This window comes from Eucyclogobius newberryi, unplaced genomic scaffold (genome assembly GCF_026437365.1).
Source record: "Eucyclogobius newberryi isolate DKJ021-1_F unplaced genomic scaffold, fEucNew1.0.hap1 SCAF_90, whole genome shotgun sequence".
Lineage (NCBI taxonomy): Eukaryota > Metazoa > Chordata > Actinopteri > Gobiiformes > Gobiidae > Eucyclogobius > Eucyclogobius newberryi.
In genome coordinates this window covers 22,434-37,372 of record NW_027316533.1, presented here as the reverse complement: position 1 = coordinate 37,372, position 14,939 = coordinate 22,434, and the positions used below count along the sequence as shown (strand labels likewise).

The following is a 14,939-nucleotide window of genomic DNA, read 5'->3' as shown; positions in this document are numbered from 1 at the left end:
AATCCGCCTTTTGTCATACAAAATCACTCCCTGTTTCTCTACATCGGTTTCGTAACATGACTACGCAAATAATGCAACTGTTCAGAGGTGAAACGTCTCTGGGAGTGGTTTCAGTTTGACAGATCAGGCTAATATGGTTAGCATGGGTTAGCTACAATAACATCACCTCTACAAAAACAATCCAATGTTTAGCTATTTTCTCAATTAATCCGAGTGCCAATGGGTTCACAGGTTGTCTTAAAAATACTCCGTTAGTAGACTAATTCAATCTAACAAAAATACAACCGTACAGTTAAAACAAAGCTATTTTAGGAGTAGTAAAGTTTTTGTAAATGCAAGTAAAACTACATCCACTCCGCTAGAGGGCAGCACTTAGTAAAAACACAAAGCAGCAGAAACTAGAAGTCACACTGGAAGGATGCTCCTTTAGCGACTTTTATGGCAATATAAGTTAATTTATCTGGTTATTAAAAATGAAGCTGGTGAGTAATTAGACCGTCGCTATAAAACACCTTTCAAACCAAAACCAGCCATTTTGAAACTGAAAATAGACAAATTATTAGATATAATAGCTGTCAATGCTAATATGCTAGTAGTAGCCATAACGTGATGTTTTGTCCATTCATAACACACAGTCATTCACTTTATAACGTTTTATATTTATTAATGTATTAATGCAATGTAAAATGTAACAATATATATGTATTTTCATTCTGTGCAGACCAGTATGTAGGTGCAGGTTCTTACAAAGCTGTTAAAAATAATGTGAATCTTTGTTTTTTCAGTATTGTTTATCTGGTCATCCTACTTTACCCTGCAATGTCCTCAAGTTTAAATCCACCACTATTATGCTGGACTGTGGTCTAGACACCACCTCTGTTCTCAACTTTCTGCCCCTTCCTCTGGTGCACAGGTCAGTGAAGCCTGCTTCTCACAGCTGGATTACAAATTATATACCAACCATTTATTTCTATTTTTACAGTCCAAGGCTCTCAAAGTTACCAGGCTGGGTATCTAAAGATGGCACAATAAATCTGGAAAAAGTATGATTCTTTTAGTTTGTTTTGGGGGGGTTTATTTCTCAAGTTTTGCAGATATTTTCTTTAGATATTGTGTTCATGAAATCAATTATTTAAAACGTAGCATTAAATTGTATCAATAAAATATGTTTTGGTGGAATAACAAAACATATTTTAGATGTATTAGATGATCTTATGAATTGACACACTTTAAACTTGAGTATTATTTTTTTATAAATATATTTACTTTCAGGAATTAAAGGAGTGTGCGGGAAAGGTGTTCGTGGACTCACAGCCTGAATTCTGTCTCCCCGAGGTAATAATTCCACTTGGCATACAATTTACTGAAATAGTGGTTTAGCTGAATATTTATGATAATTATTTTTCACAGAGAGAACTTTTAGACCTCTCTACTATTGATGTGATCCTGATCTCTAACTATCACTGTATGATGGCCCTGCCCTACATCACAGAGAACACTGGTTTCACTGGGACGGTGTACGCCACGGAGCCAACTCTGCAGATTGGCAGGTATTCAAGTTACGTGCTTTCTCCGTTACACCATTCTCTGTGCCCTCTTCTCACACCAACTACCTGTACATTTATTTCCTTATTCATTGCAACTATAACTCGACTGTGGTCTTCCTATTGGCCTCCTGACTGACAGTTCCAACCTCAACATGTTTATATTTATTCACTATCCATCCTCCAAACAGTCTCAAATGTGTCATCTCTGACTTAATCTTTAACACAAACTGTCCATTTCTGATGTCTTTATTCCATATCATAGCTATTCTTATCACTCCAGAGAGAACTTCTTGTAATATAGTGTTCCTCTACAGACTTTTAATGGAAGAGCTGGTTAACTTCATGGAGAGGGTCCCTAAACCACAATCTGCCACCTGCTGGAAAAACAAGGAAATACAAAGGTAATTCAGTTTTCAAAAAGAAAATGACCTAAAAATGACCTTTATTTATTCTGCGTACAACTAGAGTTATGTAATCATTCCAATCGCTCAAGAATTTGTTGTTTATGTTTTTCTGGTGAAATAAAGGTGAAATAAATAAGAATTATCTTTATGTGCTGCTAGACTGCTCCCTGGCCCGCTGAAGGATGCAGTGGAAGTGTGGACGTGGAAAAAGTGCTACTCAATGCAGGAGGTCAATTCTGCTCTGAGCAAAGTTCAACTTGTAGGTTACTCTCAAAAAGTGGTAAGATGATGCTTGAAATTGGATTAAAAAAGATTTCGAGAAATTAAACATACTTAAGAATGAAACTGAGAATGAAACACAAACTGGAAAAGATCTTGAAAAAAAAAGGTTTTACATGACTTTTTAATCATTCACAGTACGCCCTAAAAACAAATAATGCTTGCTATGAAATGCTTGCAAATAAACATGCTTAAGCTGATGTGAGAAAAATATGACTTCCCCCGTTTCTATTTTAGGCTGCAGTTGTGATTGACTCTATGTTTGCAGGAGTTGTTTGGTGCTGTTCAGGTCTCTCCTCTCAGCTCCGGCTACTCTCTGGGCAGCTCTAACTGGATCATTCAGTCTCATCACGAGAAAGTGTCCTATGTGTCCGGCTCCTCTCTGCTCACCACACATCCACAGGTGAAGATAACTACTACACACAACTACTACACACAGACGTACTTCTGTGAGGTGTCGAATAAATTCAAGCTTCATGAAAAAACAACCACTCTATGCTACATCTCAAGATTCTGCAAAAAACAGAATAAATAGTTTTAATTCATTCATTTTTCTTTTATTTATTCATTTTACTAACCCTAGCCTTAATCACGGCTCCACATGCATAAAAAAGTCTGATTTATTTCTTGTCACTCTTTCAGCCAATGGATCAGAGCTCTCTGAAGAACAGCGATATTTTGATTCTGACAGGACTCACACAGATGCCCACGGCCAACCCAGACGGCATGCTGGGAGAATTCTGCAGCAACCTTGGTAAATGGAGACGGATACAAAGCCACATTGAAATATGTACTGGTACAGTCAGAAAAAGTCAAATTTAAACTCTTTTGAGATATAATGGGCATTCACAAAGTTTGTTCTGAACTGAAAATGTTCTCCTGGAAGACTCGAAGCTCTCAGGATTCAGGAGCACTCGAACACACAGAGATTCAGTTTTAGAATATTTGCATTGTATTGACGCCAAAAATTCTAATTCCCACATGATAGTTGTCCCAGTCCCAGTGCCTCTATATGGCCAATACTAAATCCCCAAACTCAACACTGTTTGTAAACCCCCCATGACCATGACATGACCATGACATGACCATGACATGACCATGACATGACCATGACATGACCATGACCATGACATGACCATGACATGACCATGACATGACCATGACATGACCATGACATGACCATGACATGACCATGACCATGACATGACATGACCATGACATGACCATGACATGACCATGACATGACCATGACATGACCATGACATGACCATGACCATGACCATGACCATGACCATGACCATGACCATGACCATGACATGACCATGACCATGACCATGACATGACCATGACATGACCATGACATGACCATGCGACCCACTCCCCTGATAAAATGATGAAAACTGGTGACTTAAACATGCTTCCAGATTTGCCGCAGAAGATAATCGTGCATCAGGCACATTGTATAAACATTGTATAAATCATTTTAACCAAACTAGTGCGTGCTTCAACCAGTCTTGATTGAGTTTCCTAATAATTATTTTTCGCTGACAAATACAAATAATACCACAATTATTTTACTTATTTCTTTCCCTAGTACATTGTATAATTTTAATATGAAATTCTATCGCTGTTACCCAAGCTGCCTTTGTCCATCTTTTGTGCAGCCATGACGATCCGCGCTGGAGGAAACGTGCTGGTGCCCTGTTACTCCTCTGGAGTCATCTACGACCTGCTCGAGTGTCTGTACCAGTTCATAGACAGCGCCAATCTGGGAACCACGCCTTTTTACTTCATCTCACCCGTCGCCAACAGCTCACTGGAGTTCTCTCAGATCTTTGCAGAGTGGTGAGAAAACTCACGTACATTAGAGTGGTTAAAATGACTGGATCATCTCGGCTCAATTGCACAACAACACACTAAAATAGACAAGTGAATAAACAAAATATGCGTTTAAGAATGATAAAATAATATGACTAAAACTCAGGGAAAAGAATATAGAAACATTAGTTTTATAGAGTTCCCGCCTCAACATATACTGTACACGACTACATAGAGAATACAAGTAGACAGAAGTTTTGAGGTAGGATAAATTGCAACAGAAAATGTCACAATAAACAATAATTTTTAAACTGCTTTATGCGACTTAAAAGCAGAGTAATCTTTTACAGAAAGTGCCATATTGTTAAAGGTAAACTTGAATAAATAAATGGCTGAATTATGTAAACACTAGTTAATAAGTATCTTTTGTGTTGTTGTAACTGTAAACTAAACTAATTAAGTAAAGGTTGTAGTGCATTTGGTGATTTGCAGGTGAAATAAGGCAGGACAGAGCAAATGTTTTACTTGAATAAGCAGCGGTGGGTGAATTTTTGAGATTTTTATGTAATTTAATAGTTACTTTACGTGGTAACTAGTTTCTTTCATCACTCAAAAACTCATTTACTTTTTGCGAGAAGTAACAGGTAACTATAACTAATAACTATAACTAATCACTTTTTGAAGTAACTTGCCTAACACTGGTTATGAGTCAATTTCTCCACTACTGCAAAGAAAATGTCCACAGCATAAACACAGAGCCCCAACAATATACTTTCATCTCTCATTAATTGAACGATAAATTGATATAGTAATGCTCACGACAGGCCTAGAGATAATTCAATATAAAACTATTTCCATGTTTAAAATGTTAAAATTCTGTTTTTATTTCAGGCTTTGTCACAACAAACAGAGCAAAGTGTATCTCCCAGAACCGCCGTTCCCTCATGCCGAGGTACTGCATTATTTATTACCACCAAATATTTGTGTTGTTTGTTGTTTATTCAGCCTTTCTGAATCATGATCGAACAAAAGAATACGATGCACAGCCAGTATAGTACAACAATATAATCACAATAACGTCTGTTGCTGTGTTGTAGTTAATCCAAACGAACAAGCTGAAGCACTACCCCAATATCCACGGAGACTTCAGTAACGAGTTTCGGCAGCCCTGCGTGGTGTTCACGGGACATCCCTCCCTGCGCTTCGGGGACGTGGTCCACTTCATGGAGCTGTGGGGAAAGTCCAGCCTCAACACCATCATCTTCACTGGTAAAGACTGTCCACTCCGCCTTATTTCTTACTGTCTTAAAAGCGCGGAAAACAGAACTGGTTTATTTAAAACAGTTTGCAGTAGTCCAAATGTATTTCTCGCTTTCCTAACTCATGTCTTAATTATTCACCCGAGTTTTTAAGCTTGTGTCACGGCTTTCAGAGGCCAGAGCGGAGTTTGGACAGGCTAACAGTGCCAGTTCCTGATTTGCGGATGATAAAAACACTTAAAAATTAGATGCAGACAGCACACAGCAGCCTAATTTGGAAGACATGAAATGCAGTGCTTTTTAAATTTTGTTGTCACTGATTATAAAACTATAATTGCAATGTTTCTTTTCATAGCAGGCGTGAGTAACATTTCTATTTGTTTTATTTGTTGATTTGATATAATAGAACCAGACTTTAACTACCTGGATGCCCTGGCTCCGTACCAGCCTCTGTCCATGAAGTGCATCTACTGCCCCATCGACACGCGCCTAAACTTCCACCAGGTCTCCAAACTGCTCAAAGAAATCCAGGTGAGTGGGATTTAGGCCTTTCATTTTTACATTTATTCCAGATTTATAATTTGAAAATATTCTCTACTCTACTCAGTTGTTTCCTTTCTTCATACCGACCAATTAAAAGTTACTTCCTGATTTATTTATTCATTCATTGTTACATCTTCTCTAGACCATGACTCTAGTGGTGTCCAGACTGTACACATCCACTTGATTCTTGACTCCAATAGGAACCTATGAATCAGTCAAATGTCTTGAATTTGTTTTTCAGTTACAATATGAGTACGTGCCCCTATAATCTGAGTGTTGTCGTTTCCCTGCCGCAGCCCCTCCACGTGGTGTGTCCGGAGCCGTACACGCAGCCTCCCGTGTCTCAGTCCCATCGCTCTGACCTGATGCTGGAGCTGCAGCCTCCTCCGATGCCCTACCGCCGCTGCGCCGTGCTCAACCTGCCCTTTAAGAGACGATACGAGCGCGTCTACATCATGCCCGAGGTCTCGCACACCGGTCACGACCCTGGCCATTCTTTGTCCACTGTGGGCAAGTCTTTATAAACCTTGTTGTGTGTTTGCTTTCCCCAGCTGGCAAACTCCCTGGTGCCGTGCGAAGTGAAGCCTGGCGTCTCCGTGGCAACGGTGTCCGCTGTGATTCACTCCAAAGACAACAAGCACACGCTACAGGTGAGGAACTGCTAGTTTGTCCTACAGTTCTGCTGCAGCATTTTATAGACAAGGAAACTCAATGCTAAAACTAAATAATTACAGATTACTACAGATTATGGCAATATGAAACATTCAAATCTAAAGATAAGAATATGCCTTTTAAAACTGGACTTTTCTGATAAAATATTTTAATTGTTCTTTACTTGTGTGTTTAATGTGCTTATACTGATAGAATCACAGGTCCATTGGGTTCAAGAGGATAAACAAACCATAGCGATGATAGTTTAAGTGAATAGAATAATATTATGTATGAGGCCTACGAAAATGAACTTAACTTAAAAAAACATCAAAAGTATATAATCAGAATGCCCATTACAGTTGTCTTTATTTTCTGTGGTTGCAGTCGGTGCCAAAGCCTCCTCCGGCTCCGCCCAGTAAGAAGAGAAAGCGTGTTCTGGAGGAGCCCCCGACCTCTCTGAGCCCCAAAGCTCTGCTGAGCGGAGCTGTGCCACTGGAAGGGTTTCTGGCCACATTACAAAAGGTCTCACTCATTTTTATGTTGGGAAAGAGAATGCAAAATATATGTATGACGATATCAGATCAGAGTTAGAATTATTCAGTTATTGATGCCATGGCCAAATTAAGTCACATTTTCCATTCCAGTACCATTCTTCTAGATCACGACCAAACTTTCTGAATGGTAAAGTAAAGTTGTGGAGAATATGACTTAATTCATAATACAATTACAATCCAGCACATCACGTATCATCAAGCGTTTTCTATTGGCGTCCCTAATACTTTTACTTGAGTCATGTTTTTGCATCTGTATCTGTACTATTCCTTACGTAGCAAAATTGAGTACTTCTTCCTCCACTGTTAAAAGTACAAAATAAAAAGTTGTTCTCTTGTGGCAGCATGGCATATCGGAGGTGAAGGTGGAGGAGACGCCGGAGGGGCACATTCTGCACCTCCAGGAACAGGACACTCTGATCCAGCTGGACGAGGAAGGAACACACATCATCTGCGACAACAACGAGCCTCTAAGGACAACACTGCGAGACCTGGTGCTGCGTTTCCTCCTCAAACTCTGACCCCGAACATTTCACCTTCACCTGGACTGGATACAGATTTAACCTCAACACTTTAGACTAATCCACATCTTTCACTCTGGAACAATTGGTTCTAATGCAAAAGACAGCTCAACATAGAGGTGTTGAAAAAATATATTGCAAATGTTTTTGGAGTCGTATATTGAGTATTTTCTATCTGAAAAAGGCTGCAAAAATACTTGCCATGTACTCTTCCAAGCAAGGGAAGATATTTCAACTTTTTTGTGCTAAATTTACTGTCCTTTCAGTTTTGTTTTGTCTTAAACTCGGCTGAATACTGTTGTCGTCGAGCTATTATTAAAAAGTTATTCTTGTCACTATCGCTTATCCCTTCTGTAACATGAGCAGGAACTGGATTGCACATATTTTATACAAACTCTTGTACTTTTGTATATAGTTGTTTTGTAATAAATCAATTGTTAGGTCAATATTGTGTAAGCCATGTACTGTTCTCAATTCTTAAATGATTTCTTCTTTTATTGTTGGGAAGTTTCAGATCGAGCAAGACGGGATACAAATTGTGTTTTTAAACTTTCTAAACGCTGACATTTTTTGCATTACATTTATGGTTAATTTCTTGAACACTTTCACTTAAAATACAGTAGAAAACCAAACCCCACAGCCTTTACTTTGACTTTAAGTTATCGCTAAAATTAATTCAAATCCACTGTTGTGCATCACATTGAAAGACAGAAAACCGTTTTAGATTTGAAACTCGATTATTGTTCACACCACCGACAGAGTGAAAAAAAAAAAGAAGCTCAATTGTGTCAAAATATTTAATAGTGCCCAGGTGGTTTACATGCAACTAAAATACATTTAATAATATACTTTAAATGTACAATACTTTACAGTGTACTACATAATACAACTGTTCAGCTCTATTTCAACAAAAGTGTAATGTCCGTTTGTTTTCCAGAAGCTGGAGATTTCAGAGTTTTAACACAAGGACACAGTTGGACGCAGGTACAAACAGTGGTTAAATAATATTATTTTTTGAGGCGTTTCATAGTTGTAGCTGCTCTCCTTTGGTCTGGAAGTGAAAACGTGTAAAAGATAAAGACTCACAGGTTCACTGTGGTACTTTGTGTTATACTGCTCTTATTGCTAAACAATATACAGTGAAAAACATTTGCTACGAGTGGGGATGCCTGCTTGTTTCCATGGAGATGAATTAGTTAAATACTATACTGTGGAATATTCTAGGCAAACAGAAAAGTTATGGTGCACCTTTAAGATTTGTTGCCAAGACAAGGCTCTCCTGGTTGGCAGTGTAAAAGAGTGATTTAAAAGTGTCATAACCTTTTAATATTTAAAATAAATAATATTAAGTTACCTCTGATTATGCTGGAAGTTTCTAGAAAACAAAAGCAAGATCTGCCACTACCGAATGAAATCACAATTTGAATGGTGGCAATTAGCAAAGCGCAACAACATAATTTCCCCTGCAAACAACAAAATATCACATCTTATTCCGTATAAAACCTGCAGATCCTGTAGTTCAGACCTTCACAAACATGTTCTGAAACGTAAGTTCCCTCCCTCAGACAGCATTTATGATCAAATCCCCTTCAAAATACAAGACTAATCCTTTAATGAATTGAACATACTATTACCAAACAAATATTGCTTGTTTTCTGTAGATGATGCCACGCTTTTGAATGAAGTGCACGAGCCGGTATTAATTATGTGGTGAATTCATATATAATAAATGTTGGATCATTTATAGATGTTAAAAGATCCCTTTTCCGTACATTTTTATCCATCCAGATCACAAAATGGGCACATAAACACCAGACTTTCACCTGCCTTCACCTCTTCCATGGTATAACAACTGCTGTGTCATCTGAGAACCAGCAGTACATGAGTAATTACGTGCGTCTGCTTTGCGATGTGAACGGGCGTATCGCCTCTCGATGTCCTCGTGTCTCCTTGTGTGTCCTCGTATGTCCCCCGACTGTGTCTTTACTTCGATTCCTTCTCTGCGTCTGACAAAGCAGAGGTCATGCCGAGCTTCTTCAGCTCCTCCACCAAGTCCCCATTCTGGTGCATTTGGAGCAGGATGTCGCAGCCTCCCACAAACTCGCCGTTGAAGTAAACCTGAGGGATTGTGGGCCAATTGGAAAACATCTTGACGCCTAAGGAAACAAATGAGAAAAGTAAGATTCAATTATTGATCTGAGATGTGGAATAATTAGAAGACTTTAAATAGGTAAAATAACAACCTATCTTGTCTTAATAAATGAAACAAAAACAAAACAATGACTTTATTTGTCCTCTTCAGATTAGGTTCAGAAAGGTACACTTTATTGTCCTACAGACTACAATAAAGTGGAGCACCGCAGCGCCCAGGGACCCACCTCCAGATCTCGTGCAAGCTTGGTCAGGACCTTAGGGGGATTTTACATTTGTGCTTGTTTTGGGTTGATGGGGGAAACCGGAGTGCCAGAAGGAATCCCACCCAGAGACGGGGAGAAACATGCAAAGTCTACACAAGGAGTCCCAGGAGTCAAGGCTCTTCTGATGCTTCTTGTTTCCGTCTCCCCAGGGTGAAATGCGGTTCTGAGATATCACTCTTCACGTACTAATTTAACCATTGATTGTTCAGAGATATTTAGACAAAACAATCTTTTTAGTTTGTGTCTTTGCCGGCTTTCTGGACAGACCCTGCACACCTGACTGAGCGACTTGTGTAGCAGGAAAGGCACTTGGCTGAATGTGGGAGTTTCCTTACAATGTCTTAAGGCAGGGAAAAAAACTCAATACAATTCACACAATACAAAATCTATAACTATGCTTTCTTTTTTTTAACCCGAAAATGAATTTGCAACATTGTCTTCATTCTCTTGGTTCATGTTAATAACCTTCAGCCCAGTCTCTTTGTTTTGCTGAGTCACTGCTGCTGTGTAGATATCATTGTCACCAGATATGATTTCCTCTTGTGCCTAGTTTAACTCACACAATACTGGGAAGATCTGCCGCTGTGACGCAACATTTCCCTGTTCCTCCAACATGCCAAGAATATTTATACGGATGGTGTGTTGGCAAAAGTAGAAACTGTATCGTCATAACATTTTTTTGTGTGTCAAGTGTAAATAACACAAATAACAGAACTTACCTTAGATGGGGGAAAATGCGGTCTTATGTGGCAGATCATAATAACATATACTTTACTGTATAAATATTCCTATCCATTCCATTATTCTCCTAATCATCTATCATATTAGGGCTGCAACTAATTTTAATTCTTACTAACTTATTTTAGTACCGAATAATAATTGAACCGAATAAAAGGTTGAAAAATGGTGACTGAAGGCTTCTAGATATAGAATTAAGTATAGTACTGATGAAATAGTTTTTATAGCCACTATCTTTGTTATAAAAAGTCTTTTGGTGTGTGTCTGTATAGTCCAGAGAAAAACATATTTCACTATTTTAATAGTCATCTAGTCAGAATTATTTTTGATAAATGGTTGCATCTCTATGTCTAACTATGGAAATACAGCATCCAGAGCCAATATTACACATATACACATATATACACATATATGTTTAGACTTATTTGATCACATTTTAGAGCCAATATTGGTTAGATTACTTGGGAGTGTCTGTACAAACTGTGTACCCTACAGTTTTGTAGACTTCAATAGGATTTAAGTTTGTTTAAGTTACTTTTTTTCAACCACCACGCCCTTCGCTGTTGCGTACTGATAAAAAACATCTTTCGTGGACAACTCCAAAAGTGACAGGACCTGACAAGCAGCTTTACCTTTATAATAAAAGCAAACTAACAATAAAAGGCTATGATGAGCATAATAAAAGGTGATATCCTGCACATGCTGGAGGTCAGATGAGGCTAATGGTGCTGGACTACTTGTTGCAGCCATGACACAAATGTCATCCAGGTTTCCCCACCTTGTCTGAGCTCCTGGTCATCCAACACATTGTAGGCTGCGTACTCGTCCACGCCGTGCATTCGTAAAATCTGCACCACGGCATTGCTAAACCCGCACATGGGCTGCGCCGGTGTCCCCTTCATGAACACCACAACTTTGTCCTTCTTCACCATTTCACCAAGGTCTTTCTGAACGTCAGAACTGGCCGCGCACAGGAGACGAGCCGAGGCCAAGCGCACTCCTCCGTCCACCGCCGGTCTAGAGCGGAAGAAAGCCGCCGATCCGGACCGCAAACACCGTCCCGTCGTCCACACAAGACTATTCATTTTGTTTGTTGTGATTTAATCCAGAGACGACCTAGGAGAGAAGCAGAGGTCTGATTTCACTACAAGGGTGAGTGAGCGTTGCTTACTCAACACGCTGTGTTTAAGGGGCGGGACAAAGGACTGTAACGAATTCTTATTGGCGAATAAAGCCTTCATTCACGTAAGTTATACAAATAATATTTGTATTTATATATTTTTTTATTTAAATGTAGTTATACAAATACAATTACTACTATACGTCGTAAGAAATGTTTTTATAGCCAAGTTAAAACAAAGACGTATAAGTAGAAAAAAAGGTGTATTTAAGCCGTTAAAATATGCATTAACACGTTTTTTTATTAAGGAGTTTAAAAATACAACCATCAACGAAACAATGACATTCGTTAATGGACTTATTATTTTTTACTAATATTTGGCAGACTCGTGATCAACATAAGTGCTTCCGGTTCAGTGCTGGAAACCGGAAATTGACTTATTGAAGAAACATGGCGGCAGACACGCAGAAGAACAACAACAAAGCTGGAAAACCGGCTAAAAAAGAGCCTCAACCGCTCATTATTGCCAAAACTCCGGCCGAGGAACAGCGATTAAAGTTGGAAAAGTTGATGAGGAACCCCGACAAGCCTGCTCCAATCCCGGATCGTCCAAAAGAGTGGAATCCGCGGGCGCCGCCGGAGTTCGTGCGGGACGTAATGGGCTCCAGCGCCGGGGCGGGCAGCGGCGAGTTTCACGTTTACCGCCATCTCCGTCGCAGAGAGTACCAGAGGCAGGACTTTCTCGACAAAATGTCCGAGGTACAAAGCAAAAACGATACGTACCAAGAGAAGCTGGAGAAGAACAAGCTGGCGTCGGACGAGAAAACGGCCAAAAAGAGGAAGAAACGAGAGAAGCTCAAGCAGAAGAAGCTAGCGGCTAAGAAAGCTAAACAAGAGGCTAAGGGCCAAAATGAAGATGGGGACAGCAATGAGAAAAGTTCTGATAGCAGCGATAAGGAGGGTGAAGAGGACCGAGAGGCAGAGGATGATGCCGAGGTCCCTAGCTTCATCATGGGAAATAAATGATTTTTTAAGGGACAAAGTGGAAACATTGGTGCAAGAGAACCATGAATGAACTATACTTGAGAGGCCAGGTTCTTGGCCCTAGTCATGACTGGGGATTGTTGTGTTTTTGTCTTGGCTGTTTAAAATATAATACTGAAATATTACTCAACGTACTTGGTGTAAAAGGATATAGTATATATTTGCGAGATAGGTGGAAAATATGATTTTTTTTATTTTGTCTTATTAAAAGCAAAATGCAAATGTTAAATATGAATGTCCTGAACACAAAGAATATCTTCCTCCAATGCCTGAACTTTGTGCCAAACCACATGGCTTCACTGACTTGGCTATGGACTAAAATAGCTGAATTATAAAGATTTAAAGCTTGTGATTAGAAATGACTGAATCTTGATCTCGATTATAATTTGATTTGCCCTGATTTGTGAAATTTTTAGACGCAACTCATTGGAACAATTCAGACATTGCCCAGTTTAATAGGGAAACATTTTTGTTTTAATGTTCACTGTTTTAATAAAACGCCTTTAATACCATATGCTGTCATGTTATGTGCTACAGTTTGGATGGGTAAACAGTTTGATGTATGTCCTCTTGCAGCATTGTTAATTGGCCCCTTGCACATGCTGTTGCTTGTGGGTTCCATCAATGCTGCAGAAATCAAACCAAGGAATGAAAAGGCGTGACTTCTGGAGACTAAGAAGCTCCATGTGCGATGTTCCTTGGACAGATCGACCCCTGCTTCCCACGGTGGCCAGGGCTGTTTTGACTGTAGCCTTGACCTTTCTTGAGGCAGGCAGAGTAAAAGGCAGCATGATATTGTCTGGACCAGGGAAAGCTATTCCTGCCGGACACTGTCAACTGTCACAAAACTCTTCCTCTTGTAGATTCGTAGATTCTACATATTGGGGATGAAGTAGAAGTTACACTATTCTCTTTACTCTAGGTAGTGCAGAGCTGCTCAAACTTTTCTGGTGCGCCCCCGGTATTGCAAGGAGATTAACTCACCTCACGTTACTTCAACTCAAATGTGGATCACTTTTATCACTTCGGGTCCATGACGTCACAGAGTGCTTTCTGTTGGAGCTGACGCCGCACACACATTATTTCCGCATTTCCTTTATATTGTCACAAAGAATCAAAAAGGGAGCTGCGGGACAGAGGAAACGGCGCAGAGAGAAGCCCCCCCATTACAGTCTTATTCCTCATCAACATATTTTAGATGATGGCCTATTTAATTTGTCTGATAATATTTTTCCCCTCACCCAATTGCACAGTTTTATCACAATTACTTCAGATAGGCTAACGCTTACATTAGACAGGATTTTGGTCCTGGTTCATTTCTAGATTTATGCTGCCACCTACTGGACAACACCCTATATTGTCCTATGGTGAAATCGCTTATTTCATTTACATCAGATAAGATAAGTCTTTATTTGTCCCACAATGGGGAAATTCCAGTTTTGCAACACAAAGTAGGTACAGAAATAAATAATTAAAAATATAACTTATAAAAAACACTAATACAAAATAACAATAGCAACACTTATTTACAGCTGTCATATGGACAGAATATTGCACCAAGATGATTTACATGTCAAAGTATTGCACATGAATGTAACCGTATTGCACATGATTACATACATCCTGAACACATTTTTTCCCCAATTTTTGAGTAAATTTTTTTGACTTTAAATAAATTCTTTATTTAGACCTACATTTATCCACCAATCCATTTTTTTGTTGTTAAATTATATATAATCACTGAAATGATCCAAACTTGAGGTGGGGCAAATGTGTTATCTATATCAATTTAAAAAATGACCACCATTCTATGCAATACTGCCTAATTTGTACATTTAGAGAGAGAGAGAGAGAGAGAGAACTGACATCTCCAATTCATACGCTGTGAGACGTAATCTACGACATTAAGTTTATGTTCAAAATGAGGCAACAATAAAAATTTAGAAATCCACATTAGGTTTTAAATTTTTCCAGCTAAGTCATCATCTAATCAGGTACTCAGTGATGAAAGAGTAGCTGCCAGCTAACAATAGGATTTGGATGGCCC

At 39.1% G+C, this 14,939-nt stretch overlaps 3 protein-coding genes and 1 non-coding gene across 4 annotated transcripts; 3 read left to right on the top strand and 1 right to left on the bottom strand.

Moving 5' to 3' along the window:
- Positions 1 to 184: 184 nt before the first annotated feature.
- On the top strand, positions 185 to 7,576 carry ints9 (integrator complex subunit 9). Its single transcript, XM_072439536.1, has 17 exons — positions 185 to 482; positions 786 to 913; positions 983 to 1,043; positions 1,273 to 1,335; positions 1,411 to 1,550; positions 1,862 to 1,948; positions 2,111 to 2,231; positions 2,499 to 2,633; positions 2,873 to 2,984; positions 3,895 to 4,075; positions 4,940 to 5,000; positions 5,146 to 5,317; positions 5,714 to 5,838; positions 6,147 to 6,314; positions 6,402 to 6,500; positions 6,886 to 7,023; positions 7,397 to 7,576. Exons 1-17 carry the CDS (start codon positions 474 to 476, stop codon positions 7,571 to 7,573), a joined length of 1,977 nt encoding a protein of 658 aa, XP_072295637.1. The 5' UTR covers positions 185 to 473; the 3' UTR covers positions 7,574 to 7,576.
- Positions 7,577 to 8,356: 780 nt separating this feature from the next.
- On the bottom strand, positions 8,357 to 11,892 carry glrx5 (glutaredoxin 5 homolog (S. cerevisiae)). The gene is made up of 2 exons (XM_072439544.1): positions 11,507 to 11,892; positions 8,357 to 9,729 (listed from the first exon to the last, which is right to left on the bottom strand). Exons 1-2 carry the CDS (start codon positions 11,811 to 11,813, stop codon positions 9,557 to 9,559), a joined length of 480 nt encoding a protein of 159 aa, XP_072295645.1. The 5' UTR covers positions 11,814 to 11,892; the 3' UTR covers positions 8,357 to 9,556.
- A 371-nt stretch (positions 11,893 to 12,263) lies between these two features.
- On the top strand, positions 12,264 to 13,064 carry prkrip1 (PRKR interacting protein 1). The gene has a single exon (XM_072439545.1). It carries the CDS (start codon positions 12,299 to 12,301, stop codon positions 12,872 to 12,874), a length of 576 nt encoding a protein of 191 aa, XP_072295646.1. The 5' UTR covers positions 12,264 to 12,298; the 3' UTR covers positions 12,875 to 13,064.
- A 397-nt stretch (positions 13,065 to 13,461) lies between these two features.
- LOC140354517 (small Cajal body-specific RNA 13) lies at positions 13,462 to 13,740 on the top strand. Its single transcript, XR_011925983.1, has one exon.
- The last annotated feature ends 1,199 nt before the right edge of the window (positions 13,741 to 14,939 follow it).